This window comes from Amphibalanus amphitrite, unplaced genomic scaffold, assembly GCF_019059575.1.
Source record: "Amphibalanus amphitrite isolate SeventyFive unplaced genomic scaffold, NRLGWU_Aamphi_draft 000006F_arrow, whole genome shotgun sequence".
NCBI classification, from domain to species: domain Eukaryota; kingdom Metazoa; phylum Arthropoda; class Thecostraca; order Balanomorpha; family Balanidae; genus Amphibalanus; species Amphibalanus amphitrite.
Window position 1 is genome coordinate 239199 of NW_024881502.1, and position 18932 is coordinate 258130.

The window sequence follows — 18932 nt, forward strand, 5'->3', positions numbered from 1 at the left end:
AGACGGACACTGTCAGACGGACACTGTCAGTCAGAGGACGGGTAACAGGGCCGGACAGTGGACACTGTCAGGTGGGTGGAGACTGTCAGACTGACACTGTCAGAGGAAGGCGGACACTGTCAGACGGGGACGAACGGACACTGTCACAGGTGGGTGGACACTGTCAGACGGACACTGTCAGTTGGGGACGGACACTGTCAGAGGGAGACGGACACCGTCAGTCAGAGAATGGGTGACAGGGACGAACACTCACTGGACGAGGGACCTCCGACATCAACGGACGGGGCACAGACAGAGTTGTCATTGTCACCAGACGCCTAACGGGATTGTCATTGGACGGAACATACCAAATAATCAATCGGTTTCGAACGCAGTGGATATACGGTTGAGACAAGCCACTTAACAGAAACTAATATCTTGATTTAATTCTCTCTTACGCCGCTCTAACAAAAAAAAAAAACTATTTAGATGCCTCGTTGTTTTTAGGTATTACAGTTTTATTTGCAAGCAACGAAGTGATTGACACCAGACACGTCGATTATAGATGATAATGGCAGATGTGGCGCCCAATACCGCCGTTCGCTACTACCTCGACCTCGCTATATGCACGGCATCAGCTGGTGTGTGGGGTTAAGGTGCAGACGGTTCAGACGGTGACTGATGCTGCCCGGGTCACTTACCATCGGCTCGCCGTTCTCCGTCACTTACCATCGGCTCGCCGTTCTCCGTCACTTACCATCGGCTCGCCGTTCTCCGTCACTTACCATCGGCTCGCCGTTCTCCGTCACTTACCATCGGCTCGCCGTTCTCCGTCACTTACCATCGGCTCGCCGTTCTCCGTCACTTACCATCGGCTCGCCGTTCTCCGTCACTTACCATCGGCTCGCCGTTCTCCGTCACTTACCATCGGCTCGCCGTTCTCCGTCACTTACCATCGGCTCGCCGTTCTCCGTCACTTACCATCGGCTCGCCGTTCTCCGTCACCTACCATCGGCTCGCCGTTCTCCGTCACTTACCATCGGCTCGCCGTTCTCCGTCACTTACCATCGGCTCGCCGTTCGCCGTCACTTACCATCGGCTCACCGCTCCCCGTCACTTACCATCGACTCACCGTCCTCGGTTCTCCGTCACTTACCATCGACTCGCCGTTCTCCGTCACTTACCATCGACTCGCCGTTCTCCTTCACTTCCCATCGGCTCGCCGTTCTCCGTCACTTACCATCAGCTCGCCGTTCTCCGTCACTTACCATCGGCTCGCCGTTCTCCGTCACTGCCGGCTGGCTCTGCGCGGCGTGGTCACCTCATAGCGTCCGCCGCGGGTCGGCCGGTGACCTGACCTGGCGGCCGCCGCGCGTCGACTGCCGTCGTGATCGATGTCGGGTCGGAGCGGCTCGCAATCGATGGTGAGCGCCGCCGGCGGCGGCGGTGGACCCCACGCGGTGCGGGTCGGTGCTGCACCGCGTGCCGGCCTTATATAGGCCACGGGGACGAACTGACCGACGGCACTGCGCCGCCGCCGCGCCGCCACTGCCACCCACAGGCTGTCAACTGCCGCGGAACGTCGCCCCCGTATGCTATTGGCTGACTTTCGCATACGTTTAACTGGTTGCTGCCTGGCACTCTTCTCCAAGTATTACCAACAAGACGCCTTTTTGAGCGATAAACCAGCGACCGCGAGTGTGAGCCTTGTGCGTGCGGTAATGCGAGGAGGCACTTCCAGCCGACTTGTGGGCTGCACCCTACTAACCGGTCTCCAGCGGCGTGCCAAATTTGGGCGCCATCGGCCCAGCCATTCTCGAGTTCTGTTAGCGGCGCCCTAAGCGTGCGCACACCCCAACTATGTGTAGTTAGGTTCCAGCTGACTTTTCCAGCCCGGCACCATATTCATCGGTCCCAAACGGTGTGCCAAATTTGAGCGCAATCGGTCCGGCCGTTCTCGAGATATGGAAACGACCTGTGCTTGTACGGTATCGCCCCAACCGTGACACATGGAAATGCATTAACCGGCGGCCGTTGGGTGCATACCCACATGCGTGCCAAGTTTCAGCGCAATGGCACCGGTAATTGCCGAGGTATTGCAATGGGAACAAACTTGTTACCTTCGTTTCGCACGTGGCACGTCCATTGGGGAGGGGGGAGGGCTAACATCGAGAGTAGTCTGATGTTCGGTAGAAGGGATGCAACTACTCTAGTAAAAAAGACCGCGAGTCGATCGGCCCGGTGCAGTACGTTGCTGAGATTTAATCCTCTCAAAAGCGTTACAAGCCGGGCTGGTTCAGTTCAGGCAAACATTTTCATAAAGGCATTTTCTATTCCGCTATTGCAATAGCGTATTATGTCAGGCCGAAAGACGTTGACGCATTATGCATCCCATCCTGGAGGAGTGGTTTCCGTGCTCTCTCCGTAATGACCCGCGCGGGCTGGAGCTGAACTAATATTGTCCGGAGCGGCGGGATAACATGTTTTGACCGCTCCGGCCGTGACGGGACCAATTACACGATACGGGGGCGGTCAGGGGCGGCCAGCCGAGGGCCGAATATTCGGCCTTGAAACAAAACCATCCGTCAATGCCGGACGCGGCTCATCCGCATCATCCCATCATCGTGAAATTAATAAAATAGGTGTCCAATTCATCCTATAGGACGTGCATTTTGGGACGTTATTTCCGGCTAAGTCACGGCCAGAGCTATTCTCACTTCTCGGGTCAGTGTATTTACTCCTGTCACCGACTGCAGCATAACAGTTGACGATCATGCTTTAGCAGTAACCTTTGACAACATCTCATTCTCAGGTAAATACACAATACATGTGAACAAAGTCGTCGCGAGAAAAGTCGATGGACAAAATTTGTTCGCATTTGTCGAGCATGTTTATAGCACGCATCTTGCATGGCACGCATCACGGTACTCAGGTGCATCAACGCGAAACAGGCCTGCGCTCTCACCGAGTTACCGTCGGCAGGGTTCTCACCAGTCTTACTGTCGCATGACGACTGCGGGGTGCACTCCACCATTGGTATGGTGCTCCCATCGGTGCCTAGACCGGTATACGGGCCGCCGGCCGTGCCCGTATACTGTGACTCTGGCCAAGGTCGGCATCTCGGGGAGCATCAATAGTCGGCCTATAATCTACTAACGGGTTTGCATGACAACTTGCATGTACATGCGACACGAAGCAAATAAACAACAGCAAAGCAAACACAAATAATTCCACTGTTACCCGACATAGCTGCAACTACATATATTACCTATCATGCTGCTAAATTACCGGTACAGCACGGTGTGCAATGCTCAGTGGTGTAGGAGCATTCGACACATTTTTGCCTTAGCAAAATAACACAATATATTGCCATCTTTCACTTTCATGCCTCTGCAGTACAAACGGCTGTCAGCCATGAAGCCCGGGCTCCTCGAAGTCTGCGCTAGCCTCCCTCAAAGGACCGAGACTGGTCAGTGGCCTCCTTGAGATGTCGGGACTCTGCAGTGTAGACGTGTCCAGTGACGAGTCCACAGACCTCTGTTTGTCTGTTCTTGGTGCCCGGACCAGTACCTGTCTTTCGAACTAGACTCGCGTCCCGGTTCAGGCCCTACTGCTGGACAGTGGACGCACTCCGGGCCACCACAAAACTCAGCGCTGACCCGCGCGTCACGGCGTGAGACGACTCTGGCCGTCTGAACTCCAACAGTTATCGCAGGTCGAGCCGTTCAGGACTCGAATCGGGCGCGTGCGCGGGAAAACGAGTTGAAGATGAGCGGCGCGCGCTGCACCGGCGAGGGTCGGGGGGCGACGGCCGGGGGCGCGGCGCGGCGCGCGGCTCTTCTGGCGGCTGACGAGGCCAGTAGGGAGCTGGAGAAGGTGGTCGTCGGTCGGCCCACAGAGACAGAGCGGGCCGGCTGGAACCAGAGCGGGGGAGGGGAGTCAGACCACCGGCACAGAGCGGGGACGGGAGTCAAACCACCGGCACAGAGCGGGGACGGGAGTCAAACCACCGGCACAGAGCCGGCCGGCTGGAACCAGCGCGGGAGAGGGGTCACTAGTCAGCCTACCGGACAGTCGGGGGAAGGTTTCAGCCTACCGGACGACCAGGGACAGTGGTCAGCCTATATTGGATAGTCAGAAACAGGGGTTCGGCCTACCGGATAGGCAGGGGCAGGGGTAAATGCACAATATCCTAGCAACAGTTGGAAACAGGGATTCAGCCTGCCGAATAGCCACAGAGGCCGAAACTGGCGCTATTGTGGCTTCTTGCCCTGTTGAGAGGGATTGGTATGCACTATGCATCTGTCTCTCTGTGAACGTTGTGGCGCTATTCTGACTCCTACGTAGTAGGTGAGTTGTTGCGGCACTAGTGTGGCGGCTACTCTGGTAGAGGAGTTGTTAGTTGGCCCGCTCTTAGGCTATTAGAGGAGTGGTTGTGGCTCTTACAGTTACGCTGGTAGAGGACTGGCTGTTACGGAGTTGTTGAGAGGTTCCAACACTGGTAGAGGAGTTGTTGTGGCGCTAGTCTGGCTCCTACGCTGTTAGGATTTTTTCGTGGCTTCTACGCCGGCAAAGGAGTTGTTTTGGCGCCAGTCTGGCTCCTATGCTTTTAGAGGAGTAGTTGCGGCGCTGACTAAGCTCCTTACCGCCGGTGAGAGGGAGAGCGGCGTCCTGACGGCCACCGGCGGGTTCCTGAACGGAGCCGTGGCCGGGACCGCGGTCAGGGTCGTGGTCGGGGCAGTTCCCGGAACTGGGGCCGGGGCCGCCGCCGGCTCAGTGCGCCGCACCGGACTCTCCGCAGCTGAGCCCGGCTCGGTCCGCGGCTCCGTGGCCGTCCCGGAGCGCCCTCGGGCCTCAGCCTTGGCTGGCGACCTCCTATCGACCGCCCGTTCTTCCTTCTTCTGGTGTCTCGCCGCCGGATCCAAAACATCCTCATGTCTGCAAAGTGCAAACGATGTGGACGCTGGCCAAATGAACATACTTTTCGCAGTTTGCACATACTTTTGTTCTTATGGTTATTGGGAAATGCTTCGTAGCCTAGCTATATGCTGACATGCTTTGCTAAGGCCACCAAGGCAACTCGGGCAAAATTCCTGCGGTCTGCGGACATGTTCTAAGCTTGGATGATAATGACAACGTGAGTCAACGGTGATGGTCCAAGTAGTCAACTATGTAAAGGCAAAACAAGCAAACAAAGAAACAAACAAACGAACAAACAATGCCTTACTTCCTGGTGTTGGCTGGTGACGCTGTCCTGAAGAGTTTTCCGATTTTCTTTTTGATCTTCGGACCTGGCTCCGTCTTCACGGCAATGGAGGTGTGTGCCGGCTCGTTTGCAGGGGGCGCCTCGGTCGGTGGACTCCCAGGCTGTAGAGATTTGGTAGCGCATGTTATTGTATTCGGTCTCTTCATAACAATGCAATTAAGTCACCTTATACGCCTCGAAAATGGAAACTGAACGAATAAGTACTGTTTGCACATCTATCTAATCCCACACTATTAACAGACATGCCAACAAATTATCGACTCAGAACTCGAACTTTGTGCTGGCGCCTTGCCTCTGAGTCGGCTGGGGGTGATGTCTCCAGGTCCGAGCTGGAGCCCATCGTGTCGACGCTCTTGCTCCTGGACCAGCCTCTGAACAGGCCGCGCAGGGCTCCTTTCTTCTTCACGGCCGCTGCTCCGTTCACGATCTCACTCTGGGTCGACTCGGTGGATACTCTACAGCAGGGCGGTGGGTGGGGTGAGGGCTGGCAGGCATCCATTGCTGGCTCTAAGCTAAGCGGGTACTATCGAATATCATCCAACACTACACACTTTACACAGAACGGTGTATGTGCGGCCGTTATAATGCTAAACAGTGAGTGACCACCACTGGATAACGGACGGCGTCCACGCCTATTGCCTTTTACACCTCACACTGAACAGTGGGCAGTGAGCTCCTCACCTGTCGAAGTTGGGGTCGTCGTTGAGTTTGATTCTGGGCAGCGTCTGATAGTGGAACGGCCCCAGAGACTCCACGGAGCCCTCATCCCGGTGGTAGACCGAGTCCTGGTGGCCGGAGCGTGGGTTAGGGTCAGACGGAGCCACCCTGTCCCTCCCCGTGACACACGCGTCGGGAACGACCAGAAGAAGTTTATATAGCGGACATGGTATAATACATTTCAGATATGTTGTGCTTTGTTCCCGCACAATTCTGATTAGGTGGACACACCGTGCCTGTGCAATGACTCAGCTTAAACCCATTTTATTGTACGAGTTTCTCCGTTTTCTCACAGCCGGTTGGCGCACCGTTACAGTTGTTCGGTGTGTTAGTGATTGCAGTCTGACCTGAGAGGAGCCGCGTAGCCCCATGGAGGCGGCTCTCCTGGCCAGCTGGCCCGAGGGTGGTCGCGGCGGGCTGCCCGGTAGGCTGGGGTACGGGGACCGGTAGCCGGGCTCGGTCGGTGCGCCGCCGCCGGCCGGCGAGGCGCCCGCCGACGCCGAGCTGCGCGACAACCATCACCGACATCGGGTCATCCAAGCACCGGGTCATGGTACGGGCAATAGGTCACGGTAGGGACATCGGGCCACGGAAGGGACAACTGGTCACGTTACATACACATGTTCACGGTAGAAGCACAAATTCGGCCGTGTGCCGCTCTGTTGAGCTGGCTGATGCGGTATAGGGCGGTGGTTTTCACTAGCGGTCGCTGCTGGCGACTCACCGCTGGTAGCTCCTGGGCCGGCGCGCCGGCGGACACCGCTCGCGCGCGTCATCCAGCACCTGCAGACCGTCGCGCAGCTGGCGGGCGCCCTCGGCCAGCGCGGCCACCGTCTGCTGCAACTGCGCGTGGTCCTTCTCCCGCTGACCGGTCAGCCGAGAGCCTGTGGGGGAGACACTGACCGGTCAGCCGAGAGACTGGGGGGGGGGGGGCGACACTAACCGGTCAGCCGGGAGACGGGGGGAGGGGGCGACACTGACCGGTCAGCCGAGAGCCTGTGGGGACCGCGACACTGACTGTTAAGCTGGGAGACTGTGGGGCGCGATACTGACTGGTCAGCTGCAAGCCTGTGTGTGTGGGGGGGGGGAGGGGGCACTGACCGGTCAGCCGGGAGCCTGTGGGGGGCGCGACACTAACCGGTCAGCCGAGAGACTGGGGGGGGGGACGCGACACTGGCCGGTCAGCCGCGAGACTGGGGGGGGGGGGGGGCGCGACACTAACCGGTCAGCCGGGAACCTGTGGGGGACGACACTGACCGGTCAGCCGGGAGCCTGTGGGGGGGGGGGGGGGTGCGACACTGACCGGTCAGCCGAGAGACTGGGGGGGGGGGGACACTGACCGGTCAGCCGGGAGCCTGTGGGGGACGCGACACTGACCGGTCAGCCGCGAGACCGCCGAGGACCCACACGGCGCACTATGCGTGTGAGCTGCTGACATATACCTCTGTGTATTTATACAGAGCTGACATTTAGCACAAACAGGATTTTTTCAACATCATACCACGGCACCATCTTTTTTGCATATAGACCTATAAACCATATTTGGTTAATCTGAAAATGCGTTTTTTTTTAATATCGCATAAAGTATGAGATATTCTTACGGTAATACTTTGTTGTCACACCTCGCATAATAGATGTTCGTTGCTTGTGACTATATGGTAGCCCGTTGTCTTAACATACCTTTAATCACCAAAGGTACCAGCTCGCTGACTTTATCAATCTGAAAGAGAGGACAGCGTAAAAGGTGACCAGAGTCGTACATTAATGTTTCATATTAGGGTGTCTACACAGTCACAGACAACTGAGAAGGTAGTCGTTATTTTTCTGTGCGAGTTTCCAAAAGAAACTAAAAATGATCCGATGTGTTGCCTTGCATCCGTTCATACATCGACTTAGGAAAGTTTCAGGAGTTTTGACACGTCAGTGGCCAAAGCCTTCATGAATTTCCATTGACCTCTGTCTCCCGACGCTTTCCAGTGGGCTCTGTCCAGTGACCTGTCCTCCGTCCCTGTCCAGTGACCTCTGACTCTTTGTCCCTATCCAGTGTTCGTCCGTCTCTGACCCGCAGTGACCTCTGTCCTCCTGTCTGTCCAGTGACCTCCGTCCCTGTCCAGTGACCTCTGTCCTCCTGTCTGTCCAGTGACCTCCGTCTCTGTCCAGTGACCTGTGTGATGTGTCCCCCTTTGGGTACCTACACAGGGGAGCACTGCCGCTTCAACCCTATTGGCCGTAGTGTCTAACGGTGGCGGCCATATTGCGCAGACCAAGAAACGGCTGCCGCCTGTGTTGAGGAATAGGGAATTCGGGACCTCAATTTACGTTTGCGGCCGCGCCGCTGCATCCGTTACGTTCAAGCTACGTCGATACGGAACACGATATCTTACGCGAAATTGAGTGGGGAATACGATGGAATCTTCAGAATTCCTCAAATTCACTCGCCGGACCATCGTCTCTCTACATTTGCCCCGGCCGAGAGGGTTGATTGAACCCACCTCGCTAATGCGCCGGTAATTTAACTAAAATTTAGCGGTAAAGTGGTCGTATGCGGTAGAGCACAATGCAGAGTGACTGGTAGGAATCCGTTTTAAAGGTCTCAGGTCAACCGGTGACCTCTGAGGTCAGGTCAAGTGACCTAAGGAACGGGTTCGGTTTTTGGTGAATAACTTCGTCAAAAATGCCCGCAGAGCCGCGATTTTGGCACCATCGTGTTCACCTAGCTCAGGCGCATCGAGTGATATGCTTTTTGTTCGGGTGAGGTCAACTTAAGGCATTGACCTCGTGACAAGGTCAGGTCAGAGCTCTCAGGTCGCGAAGCTGGTCGAGTGAGGTCATGTTGCATATCATTCGATTCGGTAGGTCTTTCTGAGTCCATTTGTGGCTGTCCCGATTCGCTAGCTTAATTTGATCTGGAGTTATTGAAGAAAACTTTATGACCCTTGTGACGTCACATATGACGTCACGCAAGGGCAACAATGCAAATGTGAAGCATCGGACCTTGCAAGGAGTGCATGAAATCACGATTCTATATGCTTGATATAGTTTCAGATCATTACCGGCGCTAAAATAGCAGTTTCCATATTTCCCCATTGACTTATAAAGGTTTAACGTATAAGTTCCCTGTATCTGAGGATTTTTAAAGGTGTCACCTTGTTCTCCACTCAATTCTGCATAAGATGCCGGGTTCCGTGTCTACATAGCTTGAACGTAACGGATGCAGCGGCCGCAAACGTAAATCGAGGTCCCGAATTCCCTATTCCCCAACACAGGCGGCGGCCGCTTCCTGGTCTGCGCAACATGGCGGCACCGTTGGACACCATCTGGCGGCCGATGTGCCTTCCACATTATAGAGTTCAGTGGGTACCTACCTGCCCAGCGATGTGTGTGACGCTGCTCTCCTGGCGCTCGGCGGCCCTGAGCAGCTGGTGGTGCCGTCCCACCAGCTCGGCCCGCTCCCGCTCGCAGCCGTCCCTCTCCCGCAGCACGCGCCGGTGCGCCTCGCGCAGCTTGGCGTGTGCCGCCCTCAGCTCCAGCAGGTCCTGCTGCAGCTGGGGACACGGGGGCACGGGCCAGCAGCGGGGTTACCTGCAGGCCAGCTGGGGACACGGGGCAGCGGCGGAGTTACCTGCAGCTGGGGACACGGGGACACGGGGCGGCAGCGGGGTTACCTGCAGCTGGGGACACGGGGACACGGGGCAGCGGGGTTACCTGCAGCTGGGGACACGGGGCACGGGGCAGCGGCGGAGTTACCTGCAGCTGGGGACACGGGGACACGGGGCGGCAGCGGGGTTACCTGCAGCTGGGGACACGGGGACACGGGGCAGCGGGGTTACCTGCAGCTGGGGACACGGGGCACGGGGCAGCGGCGGGGTTACCTGCGGCTGGGGACACGGGACAGCGGCGGGGTTACCTGCAGCTGGGGACACGGGGCGGCAGCGGGGTTACCTGCAGCTGGGGACACAATGCCAGGGGAGGGGCAGCAGCGGGGGCCAGAGCACTGCAGTTGGGACGAAGGGAGGGGCGGCAGCGGGGGTCAGAACATGGCAGCTGGGGGTGTCACACGGGGCAGCAGCGGGGGGTCAGAGCGGAGTGATATGACCGACATTGTGCAATGCGTGTGTGCCTGCGGGTCTGGTGGTGCGATGTCCCATCAGTACGGTGCAGACTGAGGGCGCGTCCCAGCGCCGTGTGTCGCTTGTTCGTGCTGGCTCCTTGTTGGGGGTCTGCGTTGAACCTCGCTTGGCACTTCCGACCCGCCCGCGCGCACAAAGCCACTGGCGATGACCTGCCACGGCTGGTGTCATTTCTGTCAGGCGGCTCGAGCTCACAGGCGCCGGCAGGGCCAACTCTGAGGCTAGTAAGCCGTCCTTGACGCCTGACAGGTATTACCCTCGGGTGACACCGATTAAAGAGCATAGTTGCTGCATGGACCGCTCCCCATGCCCTGCAGGGCGTAGAAACTACTTATTTTTTCAAATATCATTCATAAAATTACGTCCATGGCCGTTCGTGCCAGTTGCTAGCTACCAAAGAAGTTATATCTACGCGTCATTAATGTTTCTATTACAGACAGCCGACTATGGGGTTATTTTTCTAGCATAGCGATTACAGTTTCAGCTGAAAAGCAGCTGGCGCCAGAGGGGCTTTTCTCGCTCCAAGGCTGCTTGCGACAAACACGACAATAAAGATCTCGAACGCCGAATGGAGGTTTCGATAATACGATGATGGGCGGTTTTTGTAATCTCCCAGACTCGAGGCCGTTTTCTCACATCCGGGTTAGGTGACCTGAACGACGATATACCTATTCTGGCGGTATCTTCTAGGGTTGGAAAATACGGAAACCTTCGACGTCTACTTTTTTGCATTTGCCGAAGATTGGCAACTATACCTATATAATCAGTATATGCGCTTTACAAACGAGCGTACGAACGCTGGCGAATGCAAAGTGGATTGGCAATACTCATTGTTTATCCTGTTTCTACGTGGGCCAATGTTCACTTTGTCACATACTGGCTGAATCATTGTTATGTTTTGTGAGCACTGGTAAGTGCGTTAATTCCCGGCGGCGTCTCGGTCAGCCCACGGCGGCGGTGCACCGACCCGGCCGAGCACGACTACGGCGCGTGCTGTGGCGGCGCCGTATCGGCGCGGCGGGCCGCCTCCTATCGGCCGCCGGCGAGGGCCGCTGGCGCGCCGGCCACTACCGGGTGCCGCCGGCCGCGCACCTCAGTGGTGTCCCGTCCGCACCGGCGGCCAGCCCAGTCCCCACCTGCCGTAAAACTAAACTACCCCTCCGCACCGCCGCTTACACCTGCACCAGCGGCGACCCGACCTGTCCTGCCGCACCGCCGCGGGATCTTACTTCTTACATCTTCACCGACGGTGAGTGATGCGCGCTGCTCACTGCTTCAGGAGCGAGGGATGCTTTTTGGCTAGATTTGTTGGAGCAGAGGATATGCGTTTGAAATTAAGAAGTTTCCAGTCTCTTCTTTTGCACGATGGCTGCTTAATTCATGTCCGCCCACTGTTGTTGCCTAAAAGCACGGCTAACTATAGGTAGTTCAGAGCGCTGCTGATTATAATAAGGGCTCTAGTTTCATGCCAAGTAGGAACAAGGACACAATGTTTATGTAGAATGATAAGCAAATGTAAAATAGTGGCATGGAATCCGTAAGTAATGCTTATTGCTTACCCAACATTAACCTATACATAATACGTATTATAAGCGCTGCAACGTACCTGCCCGCTAAGGACTGGTGATGCTCATAGGATAGGCATTTGTTTCAAAGATGGATTGCACCGTGTGCGGTGTGACAGACCAACGGCAACGTTTCTGGACCTACTGAAGTTCACAGTACCTACGGGCACTTATTTGATGGAACATGAAAACATCGAACATATTGAACCGTTTGGCTTTAAGATCTTAATCCACCGTGAGTTTGCGTCTGCGTTTTAATGAACAATTGGTACATTACGAACTATCTACGTCCGTTGCGGGCCGGTGTGACTGCTCCGTCCGACGGCTGCTGTCCGTGTTTCAGGACCCGGAGCGATGCGGTCCGCTGCACTGGTGGCCGGCGCGCTGCTGCTGACCGGCGGTCTGAGCGCGGTGTGCGCCCTGCCGCGTCCGCCGGCCGCCGCGGCCCGGCTGCCCGGCGCCTCCTGCAGCCAGCTGTGCGGCGTGGCGCAACACGAGCCGGAGAGCGCCGCGTGCCGGCTCTGCCAGCTCCGCCGGACCGCACCGCGGCCCGACCTGCAGCTGCCGCACTGGAGGCCGGACCGCACCTGGCGCCGGCTGGAGAGCGGCCTGCGCGCCGCCAGCCCGCCGCCGCCGACTAGTCCTGCCCCTCCTCCTCCGACCAGTCCCGCTCCTCCGCGGACTAGCCCCACTCCTCCTCCTCCTACCTCTCCTGCTCCTCCACCGCCGACCAGTCCCGCTCCTCCTCTTCCTACCAGCCCCACTCCTCCCCCTCCGACCAGCCCCGCTCCTCCGCGGACTAGCCCCACTCCTCCTCCTCCGACCAGCCCCTCTCCTCCTCCTCCGACCAGCCCCTCTCCTCCTCCTCCCACCAGCCCCTCTCCTCCTCCTCCGACCAGCCCTGCCCCTCCTCCTCCTACCTCTCCTGCTCCTCCACCGCCGACCAGCCCCGCTCCTCCCCCTCCGACCAGCCCCGCTCCTCCACCACCGACCAGCCCTGCCCCTCCACCTTCGACCAGTCCCGCTCCTCCACCTCCGCGGACCAGTCCTGCCCCTCCTCCTTCGACCAGTCCCGCTCCTCCTCCGCGGACCAGCCCCGCTCCTCCCCCTCCGACCAGCCCCGCTCCTCCCCCTCCCACCAGCCCCGCTCCTCCACCTCCTACCTCTCCTGCTCCTCCACCGCCGACCAGCCCCGCTCCTCCCCCTCCGACCAGCCCCGCTCCTCCCCCTCCCACCAGCCCCGCTCCTCCTCCTCCCACCAGCCCTGCTCCTCCACCGCCGACCAGCCCCGCTCCTCCCCCTCCTACCAGCCCCGCTCCTCCCCCTCCTACCAGCCCCGCTCCTCCCCCTCCGACCAGTCCCGCTCCTCCCCCTCCAACTACTCCGGCCCCCGCCCCTCCGACGTCGCCGCCGACCAGCCGGCCGCCGGCGCCCACGCCCGACTATGACGAGATGTGCGCCAAGCTGTGCGCCGCCGGCGAGGGCGGCAGCTTCTGCAACTGCCTGCGGCCGCCGACCTCCTGGGCCGGCCGCCGGCGGAAGGCGGCCGCGCTGCGCCGCCGCTGCGCCGCGCTGTGCGCCCTCAACCCGACCACCAGCCTGTGCGACTGCTCGGCACCGGCGGCCCGACCTCGACCCGCCGCGGTGGCCGTGGCCGCGGCCGTGCCCGACCGGACACTGGCGGCGACGGCACCGGGCGACGGGGACGGTGACGGGGGCGCGCAGGGCACCACGAGCGCGCCGGGCGAGGATCCCGACTGGGACATCATCTGCTACGACCTGTGTCTGCTCGGCGATGGCGGCCTCCTCTGCCACTGCGACCTGCTGCCCTTCCGACCGTCGGGGCGCTAGCAGTCCGGGGCCCCCGGGTGGGAGGGGGCACAACTGCAAACAATACACGGTGCAATACGGGAGCGCACCTTGCCGACTGGACTATTTAGATACGTCGACGGCCAACGAATGGAGAGCTGATGATGAACGGCGATTTACCCGTGTTTGCGCACCGAAATATGAATCGCGTTGTCGAAATGTACTCGTCATTGTGACCGTCAATGACTGTAGATCCGTTTACGACAGCTGCTACCGTTCACGTGGCTCAGTGCGTTTGTCGCTGATTAGTCGCTGGGCCGGCGCGGGCGCTGGCGGGGTCGCAGGGGGCTGCTGTTCTCGGCGGAGCAGGATTTGCGCAGCGTCCGCCTATCGTGACGGCCGTGAGTGTATGAGACACATCTCAAGTGTCGGCTGTTTACCTGTGTGACGAGTCACCGTTCCGTGTTAGTGCTTACCGGCGCCGTTTTTGTGATATCGACCGCATTGTTCGTTTGTTCCCATCATCATACGAATACAGATTACCTGAGATGAAGGTGTCTGACGTGGCGGCGTACCTGGTCGGTTGTCAGTTGGCTGGAGGCGAGCTCCTGCTGGAGCTGCAGTTTCTCCTGCTCCAGCGCCCTGCTGCCGGCGGCCCGAGCCGTGACCAGCTGCCGCTCCATCTGAAACGGCGGGACGGCCGGTAACAGCGCCGAGCTGCAGTTCCCAGTGGTCAACTGGTGACGACTGTATATGCAACACGGCATTACGGAGTGAAACGTGTGTCAGACCAGCCACCCCTGATGGGCCGCTATGTCAGTGGTCGGACTGCCTTACAAAGGGCGACCCATAGTGACGGGATGATTCTGTGGAAGAATAGCGGAGGTCCTTATCTTGCAAATACCGTAAACATGCCTGCTGAATCTTTGAATGGCTAATGATCTGTTCTTTATAGCAACAAAGCTTTGCTTACATCCTTCCTGATGTCCTCGATATCTTGTTTCTGGGAGAGTTTAGACTTCTCTAATTTGTCGATTTCTTCGTTTTTCTCCCGCAGCGACTCTTGGAGTCTCATTTTCTCCAGTTTCCAGGAGGTCTCCTCTGCCCGCACTCCCCAGCGCTTCTCAGCCTCCTTCGCCTGGCAAAAGGGCCAGCGGTTAGACACAACACGTGAGCACGCATATGATTGAATCCTCATCGTTCTCAGTGAAAAGGTCGCAATAGGTGATCGCCGATCAGCCACGTGGTATAAGACCTCGAACACTGAGTACTTGCGTTGCGTTGTGGGATTTTTATGTACTGACATAACGCTATTTCATTATTCGTAAAGTGCCGGTGAAAGGCGCCTCTGCCATGCACCGTGAGATGCTGATTTGTGGCGGAAGCTTCACCTTCAAAGGAATCTTAGCGCCAATGAGGCCTCAAATTGTGAACAAACTCTGCGGAGTTCTCTGGGGGTTGTCGCTGTTCTGCGACTCATCTCCGTCGTGGCGGCCGCGCCGCAGTGGGTACCGCGTGGGTGGCGTGAGCGGGGGGGGGGGGGAGACCGGGCGACTCCGTGGCTCCATCTCGAGTGTTTGTCGCGGTGAGCTCATCGTGTAAGAAGTCGGCTGATTCTCTGAATTTTCCCACTTCAGCCGCCACTCGGACGCAGCAGCAGCCCTTGGCAGTGGGGCGCCGATAACCGAGAGTGCAACATGGCTCTTTTGTGCTAAAACACCGCCCTTGATCGTGGACCGTTCTGGAGAGTCTTTTTCTTTGCGTCACTTGTAACTTATCATGAGATGGATGGCGCAACTCTCGACACTGACCTTTGCTTTTTATCTCCAGTCATAGTAAAATGATCACAGTTCTACATACACAATGACAGACATCTTTACATCACGATCTTGCTCTCTCATCAATTGACAGTTGACACCTACTGCAGTTACCAGAGTGATAGAAAGACACCCACCGCAGCCACGAGAGGGACGAAAATACACCCACCGGCCACCACAGCCACCAAAAGTGCGAATAGACACCAACTGCAGCCACCAGAGGGACGAAAAGACAGCCACCGCAGCTTCCAGAGGGACGGAAAGACACGTACCGCAGCCACCAGAGGGACGAAAAGACACCCCGGAGCAGTGAGGACGGTGAGGCACCCACCCGCTGTTCGAGGTTCAGCTTCCCCCGGAGCAATGAGAGGAGAGCTGGATTGTGAGGCACCCACCCGCTGTTCGAGGTTCAGCTTCCCCCGGAGCAATGAGAGGAGAGCTGGATTGTGAGGCACCCACCCGCTGTTCGAGGTTCAGCTTCCCCCGGAGCAATGAGAGGAGAGCTGGATTGTGAGGCACCCACCCGCTGTTCGAGGTTCAGCTTCCCCCGGAGCAATGAGAGGAGAGCTGGATTGTGAGGCACCCACCCGCTGTTCGAGGTTCAGCTTCCCCCGGAGCAATGAGAGGAGAGGGGTTGTGAGGCACCCACCCGCTGTTCGAGGTTCAGCTTCCCCCGGAGCAATGAGAGGAGAGCTGGATTGTGAGGCACCCACCCGCTGTTCGAGACTCAGCTTCTCCCGGAGCAATGAGAGGAGAGCTGGATTGTGAGGCACCCACCCGCTGTTCGAGGTTCAGCTTCTCCCGAAGCCACTGGTCCTGCTGACTGCTGTGCGCCTCCCTCAGAGACCTCAGCTCGCTCTGGACGGCGTCGTACTCGTGTTTCAGCACGGTAAATTCGCTGCGGGGGGAACAGTCGAGCTACAGTACGGTACACTCACTGCGGGGAGAAACAATCGAGCTACAGTGCGGTGAACTCACTGCGGGGAGTGTTTCAGTACGGTGAACTCACTGCGGGGGAAACAATCGAGCTACAGTACGGTGAAGTCGCTGCGGGGGAAACAATCGAGCTACAGTACCTACCTACGGTATATTGACTGCAAAAAAGAAACTCGATACGCACGGTGATCTCGCAAAATGAAAAGCAGTCGTACTTCAATTTACTGAGAATGAAATTATCGATGAGATCGTTGAATGGACACTATTTTGCTCAGTTTACCCTTTCCCTGAACACGGAAACACTTAGGTACTGGTGCATGTTATCGTCAACTCGTAAATGATGATGATGGATCGTTTGACTCACCCGTCAAGCTGGTCCCTTTCTAAACTGCTCTGCGCCTTCAATTCAGCGTAATTTTCTTCCAGGATCTCATGTTTTCGTGCCAGCTCTTCGAAACTCTGCTTTTGACTTTTAAGCTCCATTTCTAGTTCTGTGAATAAAACGCCTGCGATGAAAATGTTATCCACACATAGTATATCTAGAAGCAATTGGCTATAATTGGTTATTCTCTGTGAAATATTAACGCTGCTTTCGAGTCCACCGCGTGCACTGGCCAGTGGCGGCGGAACACCTTCAATTAAGGGAGGGGGGGGCACTGCCGACTTTTGGTCCCATTTTTTCCCTGCAACGCCCATAGGGCTAATGTTAAAATGCCAAAATCAAAGGGGGGCGCGGTGCCCCGGTGCCCTCCCCGTTCCGCCGCCTACGGGGCACTGGCCCCAGTCTGGGTGACTGAGGAGTTGGAGTGACTGGACCTCCCCGCCGGGGGGACTGGACGCTCCCGCCGAAGGGACAGGACCGCACGGCGCACCTTGAAGAGCTGCACTCGGAGGGACTCCGCTGTGCAGGGCCGTCTCTCTGACACCGCCCGTCCCGCCGCTCCCCTGCTCCGGCTCCGCGCCCCCGTGCGGCGCAGCTCCGTGCTCGGGGCCGCCGGCCGGCTCCGCTGGAGGTCGCTCCTGGGGACGTCCAGCCACGGTCAGCGTGCTCCCATGGCTCCCATGCATAGGGTCTGTATAACTGCCATCCCTCTACACCCACAGGTGACATCAGTACAGGTGGTTGCGGGTCTAGGGCGACACTGATGTCACCAGCTTGAAACTTCCTTATCCTACATCTTCGTCCGTACGCCTATCCATAATTGGTGTTACACTCTCAGCCTAGCTGGAAACGTATAAGCCTGTACGATATACATGTGTGTAGTTGCATGCACATTTTACCTCCTATACATCGCCAAAGTTTCGAGGTGAAATCAAACTTCGCATTCCTTGAGCCTACGAAAACCAGCTAAGGTTCGCGTGAAAGGCCTGTTTATTTAACATTCGGTTGTCGGCTTTGGTTAGGCACGCTCCTCGTCATATCTCAGCATACATTGTGAGGGAAAGCCAAAATTACCCCGGCAGTCAGGTAGCGGTCTCGTTCAGGGTCGTGGAGAAACCTGACAGTGATGTTTGAGAGGAGAGGACGGGACGAAATTTCAGCTTTTCAGCTGAAGATGTATATCATCTTCAGCTGAAGATGATATACATTGAATGCCTAGATGATTCAGTACACAACGGACGAAACATTACCTACGCTTTAAGTGTACCAACCTAGCTTTCTGTGGAATATATGTGCGTGCAACAATGAACAAAGATATCGAAATGAAATAATTGTACTGATAATGAATTAGCCGAATTAATTGTCTTATTCGTTTTGTAAGAACTTGAGAGAAAGTCAGTTCTTGTTACAGTGGCGGCGGATTCGATTTTGGCGTGGGGGGGGGGGCAAGATCCCAGTCGAGATGATGTCATAGACGGATCCAGAAAGGCGTTTTCGACGCTGTAGGGGACATACCCCCCCCCAAAAAAAAAGTGTCTAAAATCCAAAAACTCCTCGGATTTCGATTCTTTTATACTGCTGAACAGTATAAAGCAAAAACATTCCTGATAAAGTTTTATTATTAGGAAACATAGGGTATATACGTTTTGTCTATTTCGGGCGATGCAGGGGGAGGGGGAGTAAATATTTGCTTTTAATGCCCGCTCCCTGGATCCGCCAGTGGACGATGTAACGATTTTCGTATTGTTGTATTAGAAAAAAAAACTCCAATGGGAAAAATTGTGCCATAATGTTGAAGAACGGTGCCAAACCTTTTGAAGTAGGCGAGCGCTGTTCTTCAATGAGGTAGCTCGTTACCATTTCCTCTGTTCATTTTACGTTCGATTTCCGTTTAACCTTCCTTTAAAAAGTATTTCTGAGACAGATATCAACTGAAACTAGCTCACAGCGGGAGGAGACCGCTCAAACATTCAGAGACAGTCGGTCGCATCTTAACCCTCGCCCATGTAGGGGGGTGGTGGTGCAACCCCTCCCTGAGGTTTTTCTTAGCTACACGCCGAACCGTTTCAGATAGCCTGCTCAAATTTTCAGTACCCTTTGGGATATCCTTTGCGCAACTTTTGGTATTTTTTTGTCAAGGTCATATCAGGTCACGGAGTTATAACGTCATAAAGGGAACAACCTCCGGCCAGATTTACGCTAAATTGGAGATTGCTTCACATTGGTATAAATGCCGACTGACCTGACACACTGATGGATTGTTTTAGAATCACAACTGGCTGATTTGACATTGGCACAATGTCCGTTGACATTTTGAAGGTTACTAAAGGG

General features: G+C 56.7%; 1 protein-coding gene across 1 annotated transcript in view; it reads right to left on the bottom strand.

Moving 5' to 3' along the window:
• Window positions 1-2689: 2689 nt before the first annotated feature.
• LOC122377790 (trichohyalin-like) overlaps window positions 2690-18932 on the bottom strand; it is a 31061-nt gene continuing 14818 nt past the window's right edge. Inside the window, exons 8-21 of the mRNA XM_043358210.1 lie at window positions 17092-17239; window positions 16584-16710; window positions 16061-16181; window positions 14440-14604; window positions 14042-14149; window positions 9328-9507; window positions 7643-7682; window positions 6687-6846; window positions 6310-6466; window positions 5927-6030; window positions 5538-5700; window positions 5207-5346; window positions 4626-4917; window positions 2690-3893 (exon numbers count right to left, since the gene is read on the bottom strand). Of these exons, the coding sequence (XP_043214145.1) occupies window positions 3705-3893; window positions 4626-4917; window positions 5207-5346; window positions 5538-5700; window positions 5927-6030; window positions 6310-6466; window positions 6687-6846; window positions 7643-7682; window positions 9328-9507; window positions 14042-14149; window positions 14440-14604; window positions 16061-16181; window positions 16584-16710; window positions 17092-17239 (2094 nt within the window). The 3' untranslated portion in view covers window positions 2690-3704. The remainder of the gene's footprint in view (window positions 3894-4625; window positions 4918-5206; window positions 5347-5537; window positions 5701-5926; window positions 6031-6309; window positions 6467-6686; window positions 6847-7642; window positions 7683-9327; window positions 9508-14041; window positions 14150-14439; window positions 14605-16060; window positions 16182-16583; window positions 16711-17091; window positions 17240-18932) is intronic.